The 21,483-nt window shown below is 47.0% G+C and overlaps 1 protein-coding gene and 1 non-coding gene across 3 annotated transcripts in view; one reads left to right on the plus strand and one right to left on the minus strand.

Annotated features, from left to right (window-relative positions):
- Positions 1-21,483, plus strand: part of LOC1277636 (lutropin-choriogonadotropic hormone receptor) — a 98,478-nt gene that overhangs the window by 23,421 nt on the left and 53,574 nt on the right. For both annotated transcript variants that reach the window (XM_061656703.1, XM_061656704.1), the window contains exon 3: positions 10,441-11,242. In XM_061656703.1, coding sequence (XP_061512687.1) covers positions 10,863-11,242 — 380 coding nt within the window. In that variant the 5' untranslated portion in view covers positions 10,441-10,862. The remainder of the gene's footprint in view (positions 1-10,440; positions 11,243-21,483) is intronic.
- Trnag-ucc (transfer RNA glycine (anticodon UCC)) lies at positions 8,283-8,354 on the minus strand. The gene has a single exon. It is a non-coding gene; the product is annotated as a tRNA-Gly (tRNA).

Consider the following 21,483-nt stretch of genomic DNA (forward strand, 5'->3'; position numbering starts at 1 on the left):
AGTTTAGTTTGAATTATAGCATTATAGCGAAAGGTGTGCTGCACTTCTTTTGCGGGGCGGTCCTTTGTGGTTGTGTGGTTTGGTGGAATTTTGAAAGCTGTTTGAGAACGGGAATGGGAGTCTTCGAAGTGGGCTTTTTGGCAGTAAACCTTAAAAAACTTGCCGCCTTATCGTAATGATATATGCTTTGAGGTTTAATTCGCTAATTAGAGATAAAGGATGTCGATCAGAGATGTTGGTGCATTAGAAAATATTGAACTGTTGATTTCTTTTTTTATGAATCATTACGACATTATTGGTCCATTTGCTGTGGTCTTTTTAAATTAAATAGGAGATATCGATTCCAAGATATCGATTGAAGATATCGCTGAAGGACCTTTAAAGTTCAGGATTATTAGTTCACAACTGTATACATCTATCAGATTCAACTTTTTAAGATTATTGATCTCAGTTTGTGAATCGATAGAAACCATCCAAGACGAGTACTATTGATAATTTGGCATTTGATTTGAAAATTGAAGAATAGCATAAATTCTGCTAGCTCATTTGAACGGTTCTACAATTGTACTTAAACCATGATTTATGATAATTTGGTATCAATTCCAAATAGCTTAACTCAGGTATTCGTAAATTACAGATATCTTTTAGAAACCAATTCTGAGACAAAGCTTAGCCGAATCGTTGAAATCTTCTACACGGATGATCATGCCCTCTACAGCAAAAAAACGTCGTAACATACACAAATGATCTCTACTAATGATCTCAAGAATTTACTTTCACTATTCCCATTCCCTTCGACAAAAACAAAGAGTCCCAATCAGGATCCGGTTTCCACAAGATTTATGCTGTCAGTTTGTACCGGTGCGAAGACATTGTACGCACATTTGTCGTACAACACACGCGCGAAAAGGATTAGCTAAAACCTAGACACTAAGCCTAGTTGGCCGATGTGTGTAGTATTGTTGTTTCTGTTTTACTCTTCTCCCTTAATCGAGGGAAGGAAAGCCGCTACACAAATCCTTACCGACCGATATGTTAGCAAATGTGTCACAGCAACAAACACACAGTCTCAGCCAGCAATCTCACCTCCGCGCGATCGCAGAAACCTCCCTGCCTCGTTCGGTTAGACCAAAGACCCGATCTCTAATCCACCGGTCCCTGTTTAGCAGGGTGGAAAAATGTTGTCGTTTCCGTCCGTCCGTCCACCATCTCCTTCTCCTTCCCCGCACCGGATGTAACACCTTCTCACGCTTAGTTCGGTTAATGGTTGGCAAAAAACACACACCCATCGCCGCGCGTATCGTTTTATGCGTACGCGGGCCCGTTCGCACACGCACGCAAGCTGCTCTCAGACGGTGCGGAATTATTAATTAGTACCGGCGAAAAATTGGTGGCAAAATTTATTTTTACGCACAGTAACAGTCGCAGGGGTTGGCGTCGCATTTTTTCGCATGTCGCACATCGAAAAAACGTTTGTCGAGCGAGTTCATTAGACGCGTGTATGTATGTTGTTTTGGCTGGAAACCGTCCTCCTGGCGAGGGTTAGAAAATGGCTTTTGACGCCTCTACACTGGATGCCATACGTATGTGTGTGTATGATTAGAATGACTGTACAAAAAAAGTTAATTATCTAAAATTTAATGCAGTGTTTTAGATTTATAGTTCTGTAAACAAATTTATTGTTCCTTTGAGCTTGCCAATTTAATTTGTTTAACTTTCGTTTTCACATGAAATATCAAATTTATTCCTTTCTAAGCTGGCTTTATTTCAGGAATGATTTATATCTTTTGTAGCAACATTGAAAAGAAGATAAAACAGCAACCCCCAAACAACGGGAAAGCGCGTGTGTTTCACTAACCGGGGAGAGGTTGACATTTCGTATCACGCACATTTCCGCCGGGTGGTAAAATATTCCTCACTTTGTATGTCATAAATTGTGCCACTTATTTTTGGAATCGAGTTTGGTTTTCAGTTCTTTTTTCAGCGAGCACACACACACACACACACACACACACACACACACACACACACACACACACCGGTTAGTGGTGTGACAGGATTTCCCAAGCGGGTTTTGCACGACACGACTGTGGCGGTGCATGTGAAAATGGAAATTCCATCCACGCTTAAGACAACTGGCAACAGGGAATAGGAAGGGCATAAGAACCATTCTACGAAAAAAAACCCCAACGAGATCGATGACAAGTTTGACCATTTTTCGTCATCGTTTGTCTGCGGTCCGTCCCATCGAAAACGATGCCAAAATGACGTGACGACACAGCAACAGCAGCAGGGCGACGCTGCAAGGATGCGAACAGCACAACTTAGAACGAAAACTGTATGCATTCAGCACAGCCAAGCTGATGGGGATGAATGGGGAGGGTGCTGTGGGGTGTAGGGCGCGCCTACCGTACCAGACAACTATCTAGAAACAAATCAATCAGCTGTCAGCTGGGCATCGCCCGTACGAGAGAGCCGTTCAAATCACTGTCAGCGTAAATGTCACTTTGCCCTAACGAAGGTTTGGTTTTTTTGTTGGCTCTTCGTTGGCTTCGTTTCGGCAATCCACACATGTCGTTTGGGGTTTGCGATCGATTTCGGTTGCGGTTTTTGTGGATGGGAGGAGCGTGGGAGGAGCATGGGAGGTGTTGGAAAAAGCGTGTAATTTGTGATGGTCAACGATTCACGAGGACCTTCAGTGTTGCCGAAACGTGCAACACGGGTGACACATAATCTATCGTTAGTTTGCCGATAATCGACGCACCATGAGAAAAGGTCAACTGATAGGGGGAAAAAAGGACTAGAAAAGGAGACAGATAAGAAGAAAGTAGCAAGGACAACGAGAATGGTTGCGGACGATCGTAAAAGCCAAAGTGTTGGTCAACTTCTTCTGAAACATTGCATCACAACATCTTGCTCTACGCTTGGGTTTCGATCAAATAGGAAAGGTTTTTCTTTGCTTTTGTGTTTGGGTGATGCACAAACTGGTGCGGACTGGCGACCGCAAACGACCGTAAATTGAATCAGATCCTTTTGACGGTGAGATTTGGGTGTGCTCCCTTTGTCGCAACCCAACCGGCAGATAATTGTACTGAGCGGCGGTGTAAGTTATGGTGTGATTCGCCAAGATTTTGTTAAGTCGTTAAGATGTTTCTATTTTGTTCGGGAGGGAAATCCTTGTGCGTAATCAGACCTCGGATGGCAATTATAGAAGGGCAAGGGTTAAAATTGCAATCGGATAATGGTTGTGCGCTGAGATAAGGCTAACCCCGTTAAATGAGTCCATTTTCTTATTGGTTAATCTTTAAGTTCACCGTGTTAACTAGGCAAAATGTTTTAAAGCTTTCAATCAAGCAATCGAATGGTAGCTATATATTCAACCTCCTTGATCACAAGGCTACAAACTGAACATGAAATGCACTGCTCCAAACAGCAGAGCCTTAACAATATTCCGCTCACAATCTCACTCGAAAATGTCACATTTTCCATCCCCTTTGCAAACTACAAATACAATCACCAAAAGTGCAACATTCTAAAATACAAATCAACCACTTCAACGCACGACAATTATTGCTGTCCGCGCGTCACCACTCTTTGGGTAGCCTTCAACCGGCCGGCCACCCTTCGATGGGAGAGCCTACATTCCCGCAAAAGCATAGCCCCCTTGGACCATAGACCGAACGATCGAACGAGCCGCCGCTGCACAGCTTCAAAGGTTCAAAAAGTCAAAACATGCACGCACCCCGCACACGCTTCGTTCCCGTTTCCCCCCTCTTGGTGGCGTTTTGACATTTACAATTTGCCATGTTGGCTTGTTCGCCCCGTGAAAGCCTAATCACGCTCACCACCGGGGCATGTTTTGCGGGAATGCAATCGCTGCATGATGCCATGCGTTTTGTCAGCAATGGTGGCGTGGTACGGTTGGTGGCGTGAGCTTTTCCACTCGCTGCCGCTTGAAATGGGTTAAAATTATGCAAAATTTTACGCGCGTTAAGAAGCGCACCGTGCACACCGTCCCCGAAACGCTTGCTCATGTCTGTAATGAAGCGTGTGTGTGAGAGGGTGAGAATAGGGGAAAAAACGCGCGTTCGTGATGAGAGCATAACCGCAGTACATCATATGTATGGCGGTGAAGAGGCAAAAAATAAGCCAACATTACAGCACACTATCGTTTTGCTTTCTTTCTTGATTGAAGTTGAAGCAACAACAACGAAAAAAAGCTCCACCAGGCACGCCACCGGGGAAAATTGTGCCGCTAGATGATTGGGATAAAAAAGTAAAGATGGTTGAAAGTGTAGCTCTTTACCTTGCATGCATGCTAGAGGAAAAATAAAGCTTTCGTGTGGATTTTGGGCTGGATTATGCTGCCGTACACGAGCGGTGTGGAGTGGTGGTTAAGTGATTGCAAACGATGCGCTCGCCCGGTTTGATATGCCTTCCCACCGTCCCACAGTGCTGTGTGCTGTGTGCGAGCATGTTGGATAATTAGTATCGTTTCTGAAGCAGGCCGGGGCGGTTTGTGGGAAAGGACTTTGTGGATTACAACCGAATCCACAACCACAACCATGGCTAGTGGTCGGTTTGGCTTTCCGTCGGTGCCGGTGGAAATAGGCTTTCATACCGATGATCTCTACTCGTGGAGCGGAGGTTCTGTGCGAGGTTAGTTGATTCGGCAAGTGAAATAAGCTCAAGCAAAACGGATGCAATTGGATTAAGGATTGGAGATTGGACTTTGTTGAGATAGTCTGCTTGAAACTTGTGGTTGGCCAACAGAAACGATGGAGTGGAATTCTCCGCATTAGTTGATTGAGATTGGATGATTTCAAAGGGCTCTTTAGAGGATCTTCGTATGGGAAGTTTGAATTAATATGTGAAATTGGAGAGAGTACTTCATCTTCAAATACCTTCCTACTCCAAAGCGCAACAAGCAAAGGCATAATTTAATGCTTTATCTCAAACCATAACTTCTGACCAGTCTTTTCATGCGAAGACCCACATAAATTTCTTTCTTTTCAGTGTTTGATTGCGTTTCTTAATGAAACACCTTACACAAAACACATTCATTTCATTGATTATCTTGCCTTCCCTGACCTGCCCTACCTATGCTCTTTTAACATTTCAAAATCAGGGCTACCGCACAGAAGCAATCAACAAACAAAAAAACGAAGTTGGCCCCCCCGCTAGTCCATGAATCGTAAATGTCACCGGCGATAAAATATTTAACGCTCCATTATCAAGCGCGAGGCGCAAAGAATGAGGTTTTCCTTTTGCGATAGCGTCTAGTATCCACGCCAAAAGGTGGTCCCCAAAAACCGCAGGTGCGACGACAAAAACTCCGGCACCAAATTACGTGACCGAACGGAAGTGAGCGATCGGAGCTGTTATTTTTTTCCCCGTCGATCCAAAGGGTGTAGTTTCTTCGCTACAGGAAACAACGCATAATGCACGAACCTTTGGGGCGCCTCAGGATGGGACCTAGTTATGTTAATTCGGTCCCCGATAGCTTTCCCAAAGCCCCACGGCTAATCTAACGGAACGAGCCCCGTTTTCGGGGGTGCTTTGCGCGCTTCTCTCTCTCTCTTGCTCTCTCTTTCTTTCTGTGTAAAATGTAAATTGAGCAGAAAAAGGCTTAATCTGATCTTGAAACCCTTCCGGTGGTGGTGCCACGATCGGAAGTTTGTGTGAGTGCATATTATTATGGTGTTTTTTGTTGTTGTTAGTGAGGTTCACACAACCTTATGCTGAGAGTTGTGGCTATCGGAAGTGTATTACGGCATACTGTGCTGCTCTAAATCACGTGGGAAATGATACTATTTACTCTATGCTCGTTGGTGTATCAACAGAAAAAGAGCATTCAAGAAAGAGTAATACGCAAAAAAAAAAACAAAACTAAGACTAAGACAAACTATCACGTATGTTGTAACGTTGCGAAACTTCCCTTCTAAACTGCCCGCTTCCGGAATGACGAATGCTTGGCGGCTTGCTCCGTCGGTGGGGGTCGAAAAGCAAAACAAACACTCAGCCGGGTCACGACGCAAAACGAAAGAACCTATATGATGTAGCTTATGCGAGCCGCCAATCGTTTGGATTCGTTATGAGGATGAAGCAGTTGGAAATGTATTAATAAACATACAGTGGGGCAGCGTAGCAAAAGTGCATGTCCCACGCGCAGAGCGGGGCGGTAGCTTCATTTTTCAACAACAAAAACAACAATCTGAAGGGTAGTCTTGGTTACACAGCAAATGGAACGCTTCTTTTCTAATGATTTCAAATCTTTTACCTATGCGGATGGGGGAAAACCCAACGCTGCAGAAGCGAGAAGGAAAACTCCCAATATCTCGCGGTCAAAAGTCATCTAAAAACGCAGGCGAACCAGAGAAGCATCACATGCCGCGCGCCACAGCCTGGAGCCTGGAGCGGACGGGACGGGGAGGAGGGAGGAGGCTTCACGAAATCAGGTCACTTTTTGATATCGAACCGAATGATAGTGTGTGTGGGTGGGTGTGAGAGATGGTGTGGGAAAAAAATGGAGGAAAAATGTTTATGCGCAAATGTTAATGAACCGTGCACAAGCGCCCGACGGTGGAAATGGCGCTGTGTGTGCATGTTACGAAGGGGAGTGGAAAAGAGTCGCAAACGCGATACCAGCACACAGTCTAATGGTTGTAGCTGGTGTTGCTGGTACGCGCCAGGCCACTGGACGCACCGATGGTCGACTTTCCCCGTAAAACAGTTCCACTTGGGGTTGCGGCGTCTGACGTCAGAAGGTGCCGAAGAATGTAGCCAAGGACGTAGCCGATATCCGGTAAATAGGAACAGTGTCGCCAGTGGGGCTGTTTGGACTTTTCGGTAGAGTGTGTTTTATATTTCTGTCTGTGTGTGTGCGTGTGTTGCTTTTTCGGTGGTGTTTGGTTTTGATTTTGCATATTGTTATCCCGCTTTGTGTGGAGCGTTGGTGGGTGTTTTGTCTGTCGCCGTGGCGCATAAAACAGTGGTTAATGATAAATATGAAATTAATCCACAGTGAATAGGGGTTCAGAATGATGTCTCTATTGTGTGCTGTGACTGAAGAGATTTATTTATAATTTTATATGATTTTAAACCATTTGAAACGTGAAGAAATAATTTAATTTAGTTTTCCATCTTTTTTTGTCTCATTTCAATTCTTGATGATTTGATGCGACTTGACAGATACGACGGGGACACAATACTAGCTTACCAGCATCATTAGTTTAGCACCCTAACTTCCACGGTGCATGCCAAACCCCCGAAAGATTAAGAAAAACGACCCACCCATTCGAAAATTAGTCCCAGACACCCAACCATAGTCCCGCTACTGACCTTCGCGCAATTGTCACCACCACAAGTCTTGGGACCGCCTCCCAATCGCCACCCCCTCCTCACAGTCGGAAGTCATGTTTTACCTGCGAAAAGTTTTGATGAATGACAAAAGTTAATTACGATGACGGGACGGCGTGGAGAAATTGTGCAACGCGGGCGCGCGCACCGGTCGCTGACATTTTAGTGGCAGGAAGATTAATTGGTATGTCACTCGCCGTCACAGCCAGCGTGCGCGCGATCGCTAGGTGTCGGTAGTGTGTTGGATGGTCGTGGCAAACGCAGAGCAAGAAGCAAAAAAAAAGCCAAAAGCCAACCACAGAGCGGTAGAGCGAGTGTGGAAAGTCAGGACCCTTCGTCAGCTTAGTCGTCCACGGTGGGTGAGAATTGATTGGAAAAGATCGCACAGTTAGAGGGGAGCAAAGGATGAGGTAAAATTCGGTCAACCAGTCAGTTCGAATTAGCGTTTAATGGTCGTAGCGCTTCCGGGAGCGCATCATCGAACGAGATGCATATATTTTGACGGGTGCGCGTAAAACACAAGCAGCGGCCGAAACGGTTGGCAGTTGGCGGTTACTACAATACACGTTCCCTTTCCCTTTTTGGAGCCACCAGAAGGGGAGGAAGGAATCGGGGGTGTCAGTTTCGCTAATGGTGGTACAAGTCAGGGTTCATCGTGCGGGTTAATGGTTCGTTTAAAAAGTAATTTAAGCCCCCTCTGTTTGTGCTTAAGTGTGCGCTGGACGGACGCGCGTGACGCGGTTTGGTGATGACGTTGGAGTGTTACATGCACGTGTCGATGTTGACACGACATCGTGTCTCCCGAGAGGGTGCCAAATGTATCAAACTGTGTTAGCTGCCTCCCCGTCGTGAGTGTTTTGGCTGTTAGCTAATTGTGGTCAGGTGTCATGATCATTTCTTTTTGGTTATTAAAAAAAGATCGCTGCGTCGGCCGGGAATCGAACCCGGATCAACTGCTTGGAAGGCAACTATGCTGACCATTACACCACCGACGCTTGCTGAGTGACGGGCATTACTTGATCGTTTGATCAATTTGCTCTAATTTTCGCGTCGATTCATTTTTCTATGACAACAGGTTCCGTTTTACAAGGACTAATCGTTCATTTGAGCCATGATTAATTAAAATACATGCTTTATTACACAAATCAATCCTACAAACCCCTTTTATTCCAAGCGTTACTCGAACAAAACAGCCCATATAATCAACCACAGCCGGAAACATATTTATGTTTCCTTTTCTTCCTCATCTTGCTGCCACTCAATGCCCTCTCCAGCCTAGCAGCTAATTAGCAACAGTATGTTGCTGGGGCTGACCCGCTGCTGCTTCCCCTTTTGCCGTTCGCCGTTCGGTTCGGTAGCTGTGAAAGTGACCACGGTGCGGCGGCCCATCGTAAATGTAAACAACAGTAATTAAAGAAATGCTCCCGGGCCTACAGTGGAGGCCCCGTCTTGTCGTCGTGGTAAAGAATACCTTTTAATTAGGGAACATTACCGCACCACCCCGTACGTGTGTTTGTTTGCCAGCGGGAAATGTATACGCGGTTTTGTCTGATTGTGACAATTCGTACACCGGCGAAGGCATTCTGCATGCAAATTGATGAGAAGGAAGGCAAAACAAACGCATCATACAGACACACACGCACACATATGCCCGTCATTAGCCCGCCATTAATTGTGTGAACGTACCGCGATCGGTTTTGCGTAAAACTTGCAGCACGTTTGGATCAACCTTCGCGTTTGCAAGCTTCCCAACAGCGCAACCATGTTGAGTGTGTCTTTGCCAATTCAGCTGGTTGTCTGTTTTGTGAGCTCCGGAGCTTCGTGAGCTGTACGCGAATGACAGATACGGCGACCCTGGTATACACGGTTGGGGTTTAGGGTCGCCCCCCCCTCCCCCGAAAAAAAAACCCTCGATGAGAGTCCTCCGATCACATGTACGGTGTTCGTTGCGACTGTTCGACGGGTACGGGTGCGCAGAACTGAAAGCACTCCAAACGGGCGCTTGATCTTGATCGATTTGGTGTAGATCTCTTGTGCGCGGGTTTCACGGTCAAAGTTTGCTGACGTTAGACACGTTCTTGAAGGTACAGGTACTGTTGCTGCTGTTACACAAAATGACGTAACAACCGTTGAAGACAACTACTGTATTTTGATTGATCTTGAAGTATCCAGATGTTTCGGGGAGCTTAGCTAGCGATAAGAACAAACTCTAAGGCTCTTTGCAGAATTTCTGCAGTGTTTCCCCCGGGCCCTCCGACAAACCTGGCGCCCTGGACACACACACGGACGTCGACGGGTGACCAAAAATGTAAACAAAAGAAAGGTCAATAATAATGATCGATTAATAAAAACATGAATCAAGCGCTGCTCACCTTGAACTGGAACTGGTCCGCGAAGGGTGCCGTCCCTTTCTGTGCGGTTCGAGCGTGCGAGTTCGCCTTACGCAATTGTAAGGTCTCACTCGCTCGTGCATCTCACTCACGGTTGGCCCCTGTAGTGAGACACCATCGAGTGTTGGTGGTGCGCGCAACACGAGCTCTAGCGCTCACACGAGACACTGCCATTACAATCCGTGCCGCGCCGTTGAAGAGATTGTCCGCCTGTGTAGCCAGAAATGGACGCTCGGCTTCAATGGTGGTGGTGGTGGTGGTGGTGGTGGTCGTTGTTGTGTCGCTTGGCACCATCCTTTTAATGCCTTCCTTTGCGCGTTCGTTCAGCTTGTCGGCGACCTTACGCGAACTGCTGCTGCTGCTGTTCTGAAGTTTTGTTTGCTGCCCGCTGCAAGGGGTTGGCGTGTATGGTGGAGTCGATTTCACGAGGTACTCCTCTTCTTCTCGCCCTTTTTTTTGCACAAAACTCACAAAACCCGATTCAGAAGCAACAGCAACTCCATGACGCACGTGAATTAAGCGTAATTACGAATCGTTTTACTGCAATTTGCCCTCACTTTGATGGAGAGACATAATTCATATGGGGGCTTTCTTTACCCCAAAAAAATCAAACAAACGTCCATGCCGCCTTTCGGTGTGTCACACACACACTCATCCTGTTTCTTTTCTCCTCCGCTTCTCTTAATTACAGATTATTTTAACGACAAACCTGCTAATTCGACGGAATCGGCACGTCTCTTCCCCGGTGGAACGGTTCCAAGGGGGGCCCTTCAAGTTCAGGGATTTTCTGTGCTCCAGACGCTGACAGAAAGTTGCTGGGAAGATGCTGCCGGAACTTCGGGTCCTGTGCGTGAAGGATCGTCAACCAGTGCCAGTGCGTGCATCAGTGTGTACTAATGTTGCATCGAAGTGAAAGTGAGTGTGCGCTACACGACACACACGCGAGAAAGGTACCTCCGAATAGTGTAGTTTTCGGCGCCAGCACGCTTATGTGGTCACCGTGACCATCAGGTTCCCTTCTATCCCTTACCCATTAGTTCCCCGGTCGTGTGTACGTGTGTGTGTGAGTGTCCGTCGTGTCCGTGTTGAGTGTGTCTGTGCCCGGTCCCGGCAATGGCGATACGAATTATTAACCACCAAACCGTGGTGAAGGGGCACGTGGTGCTGGTGCTGCTCGTGCTGCTGCTGTTTCAAACCTGTCGCCACCGGGCGTGCGGGCTCGCCCCGACCGCCCAGACGACCGGCCAGACGAAGATCATGCTAAAGGAGAGCCTGCTGATACCGTCGATGGACCCGGAGAAGGAGGCCAAGGCGATGTACGAGAAGGCGCTGCAGCAGTACGGCATCTACGGCAAGACGCTGAAGGAGATCTGCAAGGCGTGGGTCTCCCGCGGGTGCCAGTGCACGGGAACCAAAGAGGAGGTGACGCTGGTGTGCCGCGGCATCGGGCTCGATGCCGTGCCGGCCGACCTGCCGACCGAGCTCGTCAAACTGTGAGTATTTATCTGCCCCTGCTGCTACTATCAAACAATTATCAATTGCGTGCGTAGAGCTAGTTTCGTTCGGTCTGAGAGTTGTGACGTCTTGCCTGGGGAGGGAGAGTTCATCACGCATCAGAGACTAAGATTTAAAGATAAAGTGTAAACTCCAGAGGTTCCTCTCCGCCTGTCAATGCTGACTTGACATGCCACACTTCCAGAGACTGCGGAGCTGCTCCGGATGGAGATGCTTCTGGGGTGACCTTCGAAACTCGGTCAGATCAATCCGTCTTCTTTCGTAATTACATTGTCCCGGTTGTCGTGTCTTTATCTGCCTTTTTTTTGGACGACCAAAAATGTGTTTTTGGAATGTGGTTGCCTGGTAATAGACTGTGTTCCCTGTGTACAACCAGATTGGAGTCTTTCACCTGGTTGAAAAATCACGCCATCACGGTGCTAACGTCTCAGACGCGCGCGATTAACGGGCGTACGGTGATGCCATGTCACCTGGCACTCGGCGTCCGTTGCGGCATGTAACATTACACCGTCGACGACTGAGCTAATGCACCAAACGACGGGTTGATTCACACCGGTACGCCGTTGTTGCCGTTTGGTGAATACATTGGATTCGTTTGGGTCGTTTTTTGCTTCTCTATCGTCTTCTCTTTTCACATCTTCTTTCTGCAGTGGCCCTCCATGTGGCCCAAAACGTTACTATTCGTCGCCACTATGGTGTGTGTGTGTATGTGCTTGTCGTTTGCTTGCACGAAACAACAATGCAACGAACTCATTTTTCATAATTTTCCTCCACGCTTCGTCTCTTCGCCTCATCTCTGCCTCATCCAAAAGACGTTTGTCGCTTTGCTCTGTCCCCCATGTCGCGTCTGTGTTCCCCAACAGGGGGGGTGGAGGTGTCTATTTTTAAAAACGAGTGCCAAACGAGAGACAATTTAACGGCTTACCGTGGCGCCTGCATGTTCTTGATGGCGGGATGGCGGCTGGTGGGTGGCATGAACGGCCGCGTCTTGTGGTATTAGGAGTGGTTACCACACACCAAATTGAACGGCAAACGAGTTTGATTTTTGCTTAGTCACCCGCAAACACGCGTAAAGGTTTGTCTTGGCCCACCAAAAAAAACGGGACGCGCCACCTCAACTCCACGCACAAAACGCGCGTGTTGAGCAGCTGATCGATCGGAACTTTCAAAATTGGTGTTTAAAACCCATAAAGACATCAACCATCCACATATTTCTATTCTGTCATTTTGAACGGGTTTGAATTATTAAGCACTAATCATTATCATTCATGCTGGTGCTGATTGTGCATACATATGGAAGAGTAGGTATCCCATCTGCCTGGAATTGCCCTTTTTTCTGCTCAAATGGAGAAACGTGACTTCCTTTCAGTTAAGAGCTGACAACCGTTAAGATGTTCCATATGGTGCTGCAACCCAGTTTTTGCCGTTGTCCAATGTTGTTTTCTTTCTTCGCATTGTGCCCATTTTTCCTATCCATCTCCATGCCATCTGCTCCTTCCCGACGCCGAACGAAGAAGCACCCGAAGACGTTTACTTGAGACCAATTTTTCCTAAGCCATTGCTTTGAAACAAATATGACGCAAAACCCATCATCAACACATTTAACGTATGCGCGCCTGTGTGTGAGCGAATAAATAAACATGATTAGCAAAACTCGCAGGATCATCCACAGAAACGTTTGTTGGGAAGCGAGGACGTATCCCCGCGCCGAAACGATGCCCGCACTACCGATTTCACCTCCTGGCTGTGAGACAATTTGCGTTCGCATCAGGGCGGAATAATAGGCCGGGCATGCTTGGTTACCGCTGTGACAAGAATGTCTAATTTGACGGACTGGTGACCGGATTGCCAAACGCTGGGCGCATCCACATCGGCCCAGACCGGTACCGCTCATTGACGGCAGAACGATCCACCCCGGTGTGTGTTCTGAGTGTGGCGTATAAATAGCACACACATACACACACCCGGCGGCCCGTTCGAGTTGGTGCAGGGGGGTGAAAAACGGGGGTCCAAAGAAATATGTATGTCAGCGAAGAGCAATAGTGGGATCGTTTCTTGCTGGTGGGTTTTTTTTCTTACTTTCCTATGTTTCACTACGGAAAACCCGCCCAGGCCCAGAAGAAACGTCCCAGAAACGTCCCGCCTGCAACGTGCGCGCGAAGTAATGAGGTTTGAATAGATTGATATGAGATGTTAATTATATTGTGCCGCAGCAGAAGCCACGGCAGCGCTACCCCCGGCAGCAACGCGGCCAATTATCTCCCATTATGGGCTTTAGCTTTTCAGCGCTTTTGTAAGCCATAAATCCGTTCACAATTTGGTAGGTCGAGCAAGTTGGCGGCTGGGAGGCAGATGGTGGATGGCTTAAGTTTATGGTAAAATGTTTTAAATATTTAGCTCACAATCGCGTGCGTCCTAAGGCGCGCAGGTACCGTCGTTTTTAACATTACTCTTGTGAATGGTTTGCACCATGGAGCAAGGGGCCACTGTGTGTGGCATATGGCTGTGATTTACATACAATAATCTTTCGCAATAGAAATCCAACACGTTCCAATTTATCCAGCGTGTATAAATAAACCTTGCCGTCCCTTTGCCGGGCCACTTTACGCCATCCGTCTTGGACGCGGGCCGGGCAGGAGCGTTGCTTATTATGGTTTGACAACATTCAACATGCTGCTGACACTCGACAAACAAATCCCGATGCGCCCCGAAGCGTCGGATTCTATTCACCTCCATCAAAACACCGATGACTGCTCTTCTCGTATTTTATTGGAGGTAGTTTTAGCTTAACTCCGACCGCCCGCCTGCAAGAATCAACACCGTGACTTAAGCCGCCAGTGTCCTACCACGTTATTGGTGGCATCTTGGAAACAGGGCAAGGTGTAGTGTTGATATGTTTGCAAAAATGATTGATAGACACCAGACCACCCAATGGCTTGGTGTGCTATTGGTGCCTTTCAAAGGTACGCGCCACAGTCTACCACGAGTCGAACTCTACCGGTAAAATCGACTCTACCCCCTGTACGTCGGCTCAATAAATCAAGCATCCGCCGCGCAAGCAAAAACACACCGTTTCAAACACGTACACGTGGTTGGTGATGATTCGCAGATAGCTTTATTTATCTGCGCCTCAAACGGACTGTTTTTTTGTTGCTCCGTTCTCTTGCTCAGTCTCTTTATTTCTCTTAGCGCAATTTGCCGTGGCTTGCAGAACAAACAATTCATCAAATGCCGCACAAAACGGCACAACAAATAAGGGCTTCCGTTTGTGCTAATCATATAGCGTTTGCCGCCCAAGCAAGCAGGAGGAGAGGGCAGTCGTCAAACACACGCCCCCCGTTCGTGGAAAATTCATTACACAAGACATTCTAGTGGAGCATTCCACGGCAGGCCTGCTGTCCCGACCATGAATATGCAGTGTGTGCGAACTGGATACAAAATGGATACTGCCAGCCTCCGGTCGTTAGGTCTTGTGTGTGTGTGTGTGTGTGTGTGTGTGTGGAATGGAATGTGGTGACGATTTATTTGAAAAGCAAATGAATTCGAATTGCTTTGCGCTTTGGCAACCGATTGATACGGTATCATTTTTTTTGCTGTAGTTTAGCTTCCTCGCCCTACCGCTTTCCACCAAGATGGAGGATAGTATAAAAAAGTGGAAAACCCAGCTCACATATGGAGTGGAAATAAGTGCAAATAAACTGACACAGCACACAAAAAAAACACACTTACACAGCTCGATCAAAATGCTAGAAATGGGCACAAAGTTTGATTGCGCAAGATAAATCGTACCATACGCATCTCGACCTCTCCATGATGATGAGTTTAATGGGAAAGGGAAAGATCTGCAAACCAGTGCAGCCTTAAAAAAAAGCGACACAACTTCAACTGCGCCGGTGCCAGCTTTTTGTGCTTAGATTGGCTTTTACTTTTACACCCGAGCCCTGTACCCGCGCCCACTGTTGTATGAGCTCGCAATTGCTGGATGCCAAGCTGTCGATTCTGATTCGATCGGTCGGTTGCTGGGCGATTGGCTCTGTCCGCAGATGTCCAGATTGGGGTGGCAGCAATTGGCAGCATGAAAAATATACCAACACACACACACACACACACACACACACACACACACACACACACACACACACACACACATACTGAGCCAGAAATGGACACGATTGCATCGGTTGCTCTGTCTCTTTCCCACTGTCGGCATTACGGACACCAAGCATGCTAGTAAAAGAGATCCTCGCCAGTACGCACATTAGCAGCAGCAACAGCGCAGTGGCGCAGCATAACCGTAATTGTGCGTTTTACTTTACGCTGACTTTTTAATTCCGTATGCTTGGTGTTGGTCTGTTTGGTTTTTTGTCGTTGTTGGAGTTCTCGATTGCATGTTGTTTTTTTTGCTTTCTCTCGCGCCTCATTGGTATCGGCGCGATAAACTGGTTTTTTATTAATTAGATACAATAAAGTTGTAAATAAATCAATTTATAATTTCGATTAATATGTTGTGCCGTCGTGTTGTTGTGCGATAAGCTTCCTCTGTGTGTGTGTAAGGCAGGATAGTATGTAAGGGAAGGAGTTCGGGAGGGCATCAGCAACATGATTGAGCGCATTGCAGCGGGTGCATTTTTATGCTGTGCTGCTGCCGTCGCAACACAGGCTGAGTTCCCAGCCACATTCCACCGTGTTGTAGTTTTCTTTGCTACCCTCTCTCTGCTGCTACTACCTTCATCTCTTCCCGTCACTACTTCCGAAAGCAATAAAAATCCAATCTACTGACAGATGCACCCCGTGGACGTGCAGCTAATCGAAGGCAAATGCGTGCGTTAAGTGCAATTCTAGCTCGATCGGTCGGTGGTTTGATCGGTCGGTTGAGCAATCGGTTGCGCTCACGCCCCGACTGGAACGGTGTCAGCGCACAGTTTGAATCGTGCAACGTCACGCACCGAGCGTCGAGGACATTCACGCGCGCTGGGCAACACCCTGGGCCACACGGGCGATTCCGGAGGACACTTATGATTGACGGATGGCGGATGGCGGAGAGGCGTTTCGGCGTGGTGCCACCGTCACGACGTGTGTCCGGAATTTCAGGGCCAGCAGCCGTGTCCGATACGGGTGTCAGCCGCAGCACGACAGGATTAAGGCGCCCGCGTTAAAACTGATCAAGTTGAGTTGTTCAACAGTGGATCAGTGATCTGGCAGTGGAGGGAGTGTTCTTTGGTTACTCAAAAACTCTCCGCGGGCATCGGTGTCAAATTTCGGGAAGCAAAACACTATCCTCCTGCTGCTGCAGCGAATGAAGTTCGACACGTTGCAATGAGTTGCACATTTCGTAAACGGATCGGATTCGGAGTGCCTGTGTTTCGTGCCTTGTTTTTTTTTTGGCAGCCACAACAGGGGAACAGGTTTTGCATCCCGCGATCTTAAACGGTCACTTACGAGCTGCCGCTGTGTGGTTGCACCATCGAGCACCTCCGGGTAAAGATAGACGCTAGTGGCACTTAATTGCCGGTTTGACATTTAATTGACTGCCGAACGTGATATGATTTGTGTAGTGAGATTTTTCATTCCTGTCAGTGCGTAACGGACCGACACGGGCACAAGCATTTAGCATTCAGGGGTGTATGTGTGTTTGTGTTTTTTTTTGTGAGTGGCTTGTTGTCACTTAGTGACACGGCATTGTTTATCGTAAAACTTTCCATGACAAATTGCTTTTCCGAAGAGGTCTTTTTTACACGGAATAATAAGATTTTGTCTTTTTACTCCAGTTAATTTAGTTTTACGTATAAAAACATAAAAATTTGCTTCTGTGGAAAGTCTTTTTATGTTTTTTTTTTTAATTTCTTGGTGCCTTCACATGGATCCCGTTTAAATCACTTTATCTAATATACGAGCGCAATAAATTTGTATGTCTTCATGGCTGGCGTCTTTGAACAGCTTTACAAATGAAACATTCAGACATGAATTTATTAATCGGAACATAAATACCCCCTGTGCTTTAATTTAGCATGACACCCGGGATACTTACGACCCTCCATTAAATCAAAGCTTTTGCCAAAAACGATCGACAAAAAAACTCCTTCCCCTAAAACTGATGCACTCCAGCTGCTCGACCTCTTCGGGGGCATTGCATCCGTAACTCAAATTCACTCCCCAGCCGAGTGTGTGTGTGTGTGTGTGTGTGTTTTTGCACACTTTATTTACGATTACAGCCGTGTGACAGAATTTCAGAGTGCTTTAAACGCACGCGAGAAACACTTCTTTTGGTCCAAAACCTCTGGACGGCCTCTTGGCTGCACCAGCACTAGATTTACTGTAATTGCTGTGGGCGCACGAACCTTCTTACCCTTCCTCCCCCTCCCTCCCCCCCCCCCCTTGGATGTCATCGAGTCGGTCAATGATCATCATTATGGGCCCGGCATGTCATCATTATCCGAAAATGCGTTTTTGACGGCGCTGTCCGAATCGGAGAAGCGGACGATGATGTTGCGCATTCGCGGGTTGTGCTGCGCCTGCTCTTCCAGGGAGTGCAAAAGAAAAGGTTGGAGAGAAGAAAAAGGGAAGAAAAAAAAAGACAGTCGGGTGACACCTTTCTGACACGAAAAGACGCTTCAGACGAGACAGTCGGCGGACAGCGGTTGACGATTTGTTGCACCGCGCTGCACTCAATATTATAAATATTTTTTAATGTGCATAATAATTGCACCGGAGTGTGCGATAAATATTAAAATGCACACTTCGCAGAGAGCCGTACACTTAATGGTGTTTTTTTCATTTTGTCTTTGGTGAATTATTCATCCAGACAGTCCGGAATGCTGAATCCTGAATGCAATGGACAAGGCAAGTGAAGCTTCATTCATGCGTTCAGCGTTCACAGCCGTGCTGTAAGCTTCCCTCGGTGAAGCCTCACGAAACTTCCGAAGCAACAAACCGGTGCGTGAGGATGTTCGCATTCCCATTACCGACACGAGACAAATGAAGGCTAATGGGAGGGCATAAAGATGGTGACAAAAAGCGGCAAAAAAGGAAGACTTTATTATTAATTGCATCTGTTGCCGTTTTTGTTTCGTCTTTTTGCTCTTCGTTTCCATTTCACCAGACTCACAGGGTCAGAGATGAAACAGCAGGCCTCCCTCCCCCAGGGGTGTGTGTGTGTGTGTGTGTCGTTGCATCTGGTTGTTGCTGCGAACCTTTCCCACCAATAATTCGTGGGTGTGCCACCGGACACTGCACGCGGTCTTTGGGGTGATGCACTTTCGGTTGCCAATCCATTTAAATCTGGCTGATGTGATTTTTATTTGCCAGCCGGCGCTCCATTTCGTTTTTGCCTTCTGGTTTTAATTTTACACACAATTTACCCATCACACCCGCGTGCCATCCCCGCCCCTGGGCGGATCTGTTTTTAACTCACTTAAACAGGACACATGCGTCTTTTTCTGACCCATCCCGAGCGGGTTCCGATGGTTGAGTGATTCTATAAATTATGTGCAATTATTATTAATGGAAATATCCGTTTTCGGAGCGAATTATGGTCGCGATTCATTCATTTGCCATGCATTAATGGCACTTTGTGGCACGATGGATGCGTTATGTGTGTGCCTTTTTTATTGAAGCACCATTTTGGTTGATTTTTATAATTTCACACAACAGTGCCGAGGCAAGTGAAAACAAAGCTGAAAGGAGAAAAAGAGTCAATCGCCCACAGGGTCCCGGACCCGAACCCGGGAGAGAAGGCTGAGATGGGTAATTAGGTGGTATCGGTGCGATTTACGATTCGATTTCTGGCATACGGCTATGATCCATGGGGGGGAATGCTGGTGGGTCATTTATTTTTAATCATATTCCCGTTCGGGGCTGATTGATTTATTTAACGACGAGCGGCAAATGAACCGATCACTGGCGGCTGTATCTGCTCGGATAGTGGCTAATAAAAATAAATACTGGCTATTTCTTTTCTTTTTAAAGTTAAAAAGTGGTGTTGTTGCTTGCAAGGATCCATGATTTGTCCGGCGGGTCAACACACGGTGCACGGTGTAATTGACGGGTGCGTTATAAACTTGTCCCGGCTCGGAACAGTGATCCTTGGACGGAAATGGGTCGTCTGGTTTGAGTCAAGGTGGTGTCGGTGGTGATGGCAACGGCCTGTCGATGATGACCGACTGTCTGACCCATAACCATATGGTCGATACAGTGTCTGCCTATGACTTATAGGTACATACGCGGGGCCAGCCATGGATGCCATCATCGCCGATCGATTAGGGGAGCGTAACGATCCAATTTCTGCTCGTTTTTAATGGCACGGAAGAAAAATACTATTTAATTTCCAGCGCCGCCTAACGGCACCCGATCGCCCTGTTTTGGCTACTGTTTTAGAGATGAGAACCATCTTGCTAATAGCTTTAAATAAATTTAATGCCTTTTTTCGTTCGTCGGTCCCTCGTCGTATTCATTTTTGAATGATTTCTCGCACATCCTTGCCAAATGGCGATCGCTGGTGGAAAAAGTTAAGACATAAATAAAGTTCGCCAAAAACAGACACACACATACACACACACTGGCGGAAACCTGACATCGAACAAAAGCCATAAATGAATGAATAAATAAATCAATGTGCCAATAAATTTCATCCTTCACCAAAAAATAAGCCATTACGCGGACGAAAAAGTGAGCACCCTGAAGAGCGCCACAGCTCTACTAGCGTCTTCCCACACCGGGTCCACGGGAGTTCAAGGGAAGAAATGGAGGAAAGGATTTACTACAGCTGCGTTAAAATTATAGCATACCCGTCTGTCAATGAGTGTGTGTGTGTGTGTGCTGATATTGATTTCAGTTTTATTGCTAATAACCCGTTCCCTGGAGAACGAGGATAAGCGAGTAGTGCCTCGTTTTCTTACCCGTTTTAGTGTGCCCGTCTTGACGATTGACCACATCGCTGGTTTCGATCGCAAGCAGAACCATACGGTTTGTTGGAGATTTCTTTTGTTATGGTTGCTTTTTTTTACACCCTTCCGATTCGAGCCAAAATTAAAGTACGTCCAAAATTAAAGAGCATCTCCCTCTGCCCACAGCACAGAGCAGGGAGGTGTCGATGTTTAGTCTGCGAACATCGTATTACTTTTGTGGATGGCACTGGGGCGTTGGCGTCTGGAAGTGATGTTTCGTTGTGCTCGGTCGCTCAGTGCCAGAACTGTTGACGATGGCTAAAAGTCAACAAGTTTCCAGACGGGCCGGCAAGATAACGCAAGCAATCGATCCCTTCCCCGAAGCGATTTGCCTTATTGGAAAGGAATTAAAGCGCAAAGTTGTGTTTGGATGCACTTTTTCAGAAGGCATTGGAATGTATTTTGGCACATCGTTATCTCGTTCGTGGTGAGTTTGTATGTTTCTGAATAGCTTTTAGCGTGGATAGAAGATATATGGGATCTCTTTTTGTAAGATTCCTTTCATCCAACCATCAAAACTCGTAACGATGACAATTTCATTGTTTGTTGTAACGCATAAAAACTGTTTGCTCAAATTACAACTTCGTCCAGCGATTGGTTTCCTCCCCCGCCGCGGCTCTGCAAACTAATCCCTTTTGTCAACTTTGCATTTAATGTCCGAACATGCAAAATGGCAAACTCTTGGTTGGAATTGTCTCGGATGATGCCTTTTTCTGTTATTTTCTCTATCAACAATCGTTAAAAACACAACTTTCGACCCGAGCGGAGCAGGGAGAGTGGTCCGCAACCGTAATCAAACCGTTTTTATGGTCGATCACTTTCACCCCGTGAGCACTTGATTGAATCCACGCCCAAAGACCACTGCTTCGATCCAGAGCAAGAAGCAAGCTGGCGAGTGAGCTTGGGTCAGTCGTTGTCCTAGTGGCTGCTCGCTGCTGCTCGTACTTCTATTGCTACTACTCCGGAGGAAACTAATTCCAACACACACACACACGGTACACGATTGTACGACATCAATGCCAGAAGCGTGAACTACTCTGCCCCTAACCTAATTACGCAATTGAGCAGCAGCGGGAGGGCAAAGTTGAACCGAAGCGCGATCCCGAGGTGACCGAGGATGACTCGGGAGAACTGTACCGGGACTGTGATACCGGGACCGGGAATGTAGGTTAATTTCCTTTTGTACACTTTCATCCGCACGATCCGATGTGCATATTACAACATTGGAACGTTGGCAGAGTGTTGCCTTGCCCCCAAAAACACCCACCTCTGGATGC

The sequence above is a fragment of the Anopheles gambiae genome, chromosome 3, assembly GCF_943734735.2.
Source record: "Anopheles gambiae chromosome 3, idAnoGambNW_F1_1, whole genome shotgun sequence".
Classification (NCBI taxonomy): domain Eukaryota; kingdom Metazoa; phylum Arthropoda; class Insecta; order Diptera; family Culicidae; genus Anopheles; species Anopheles gambiae.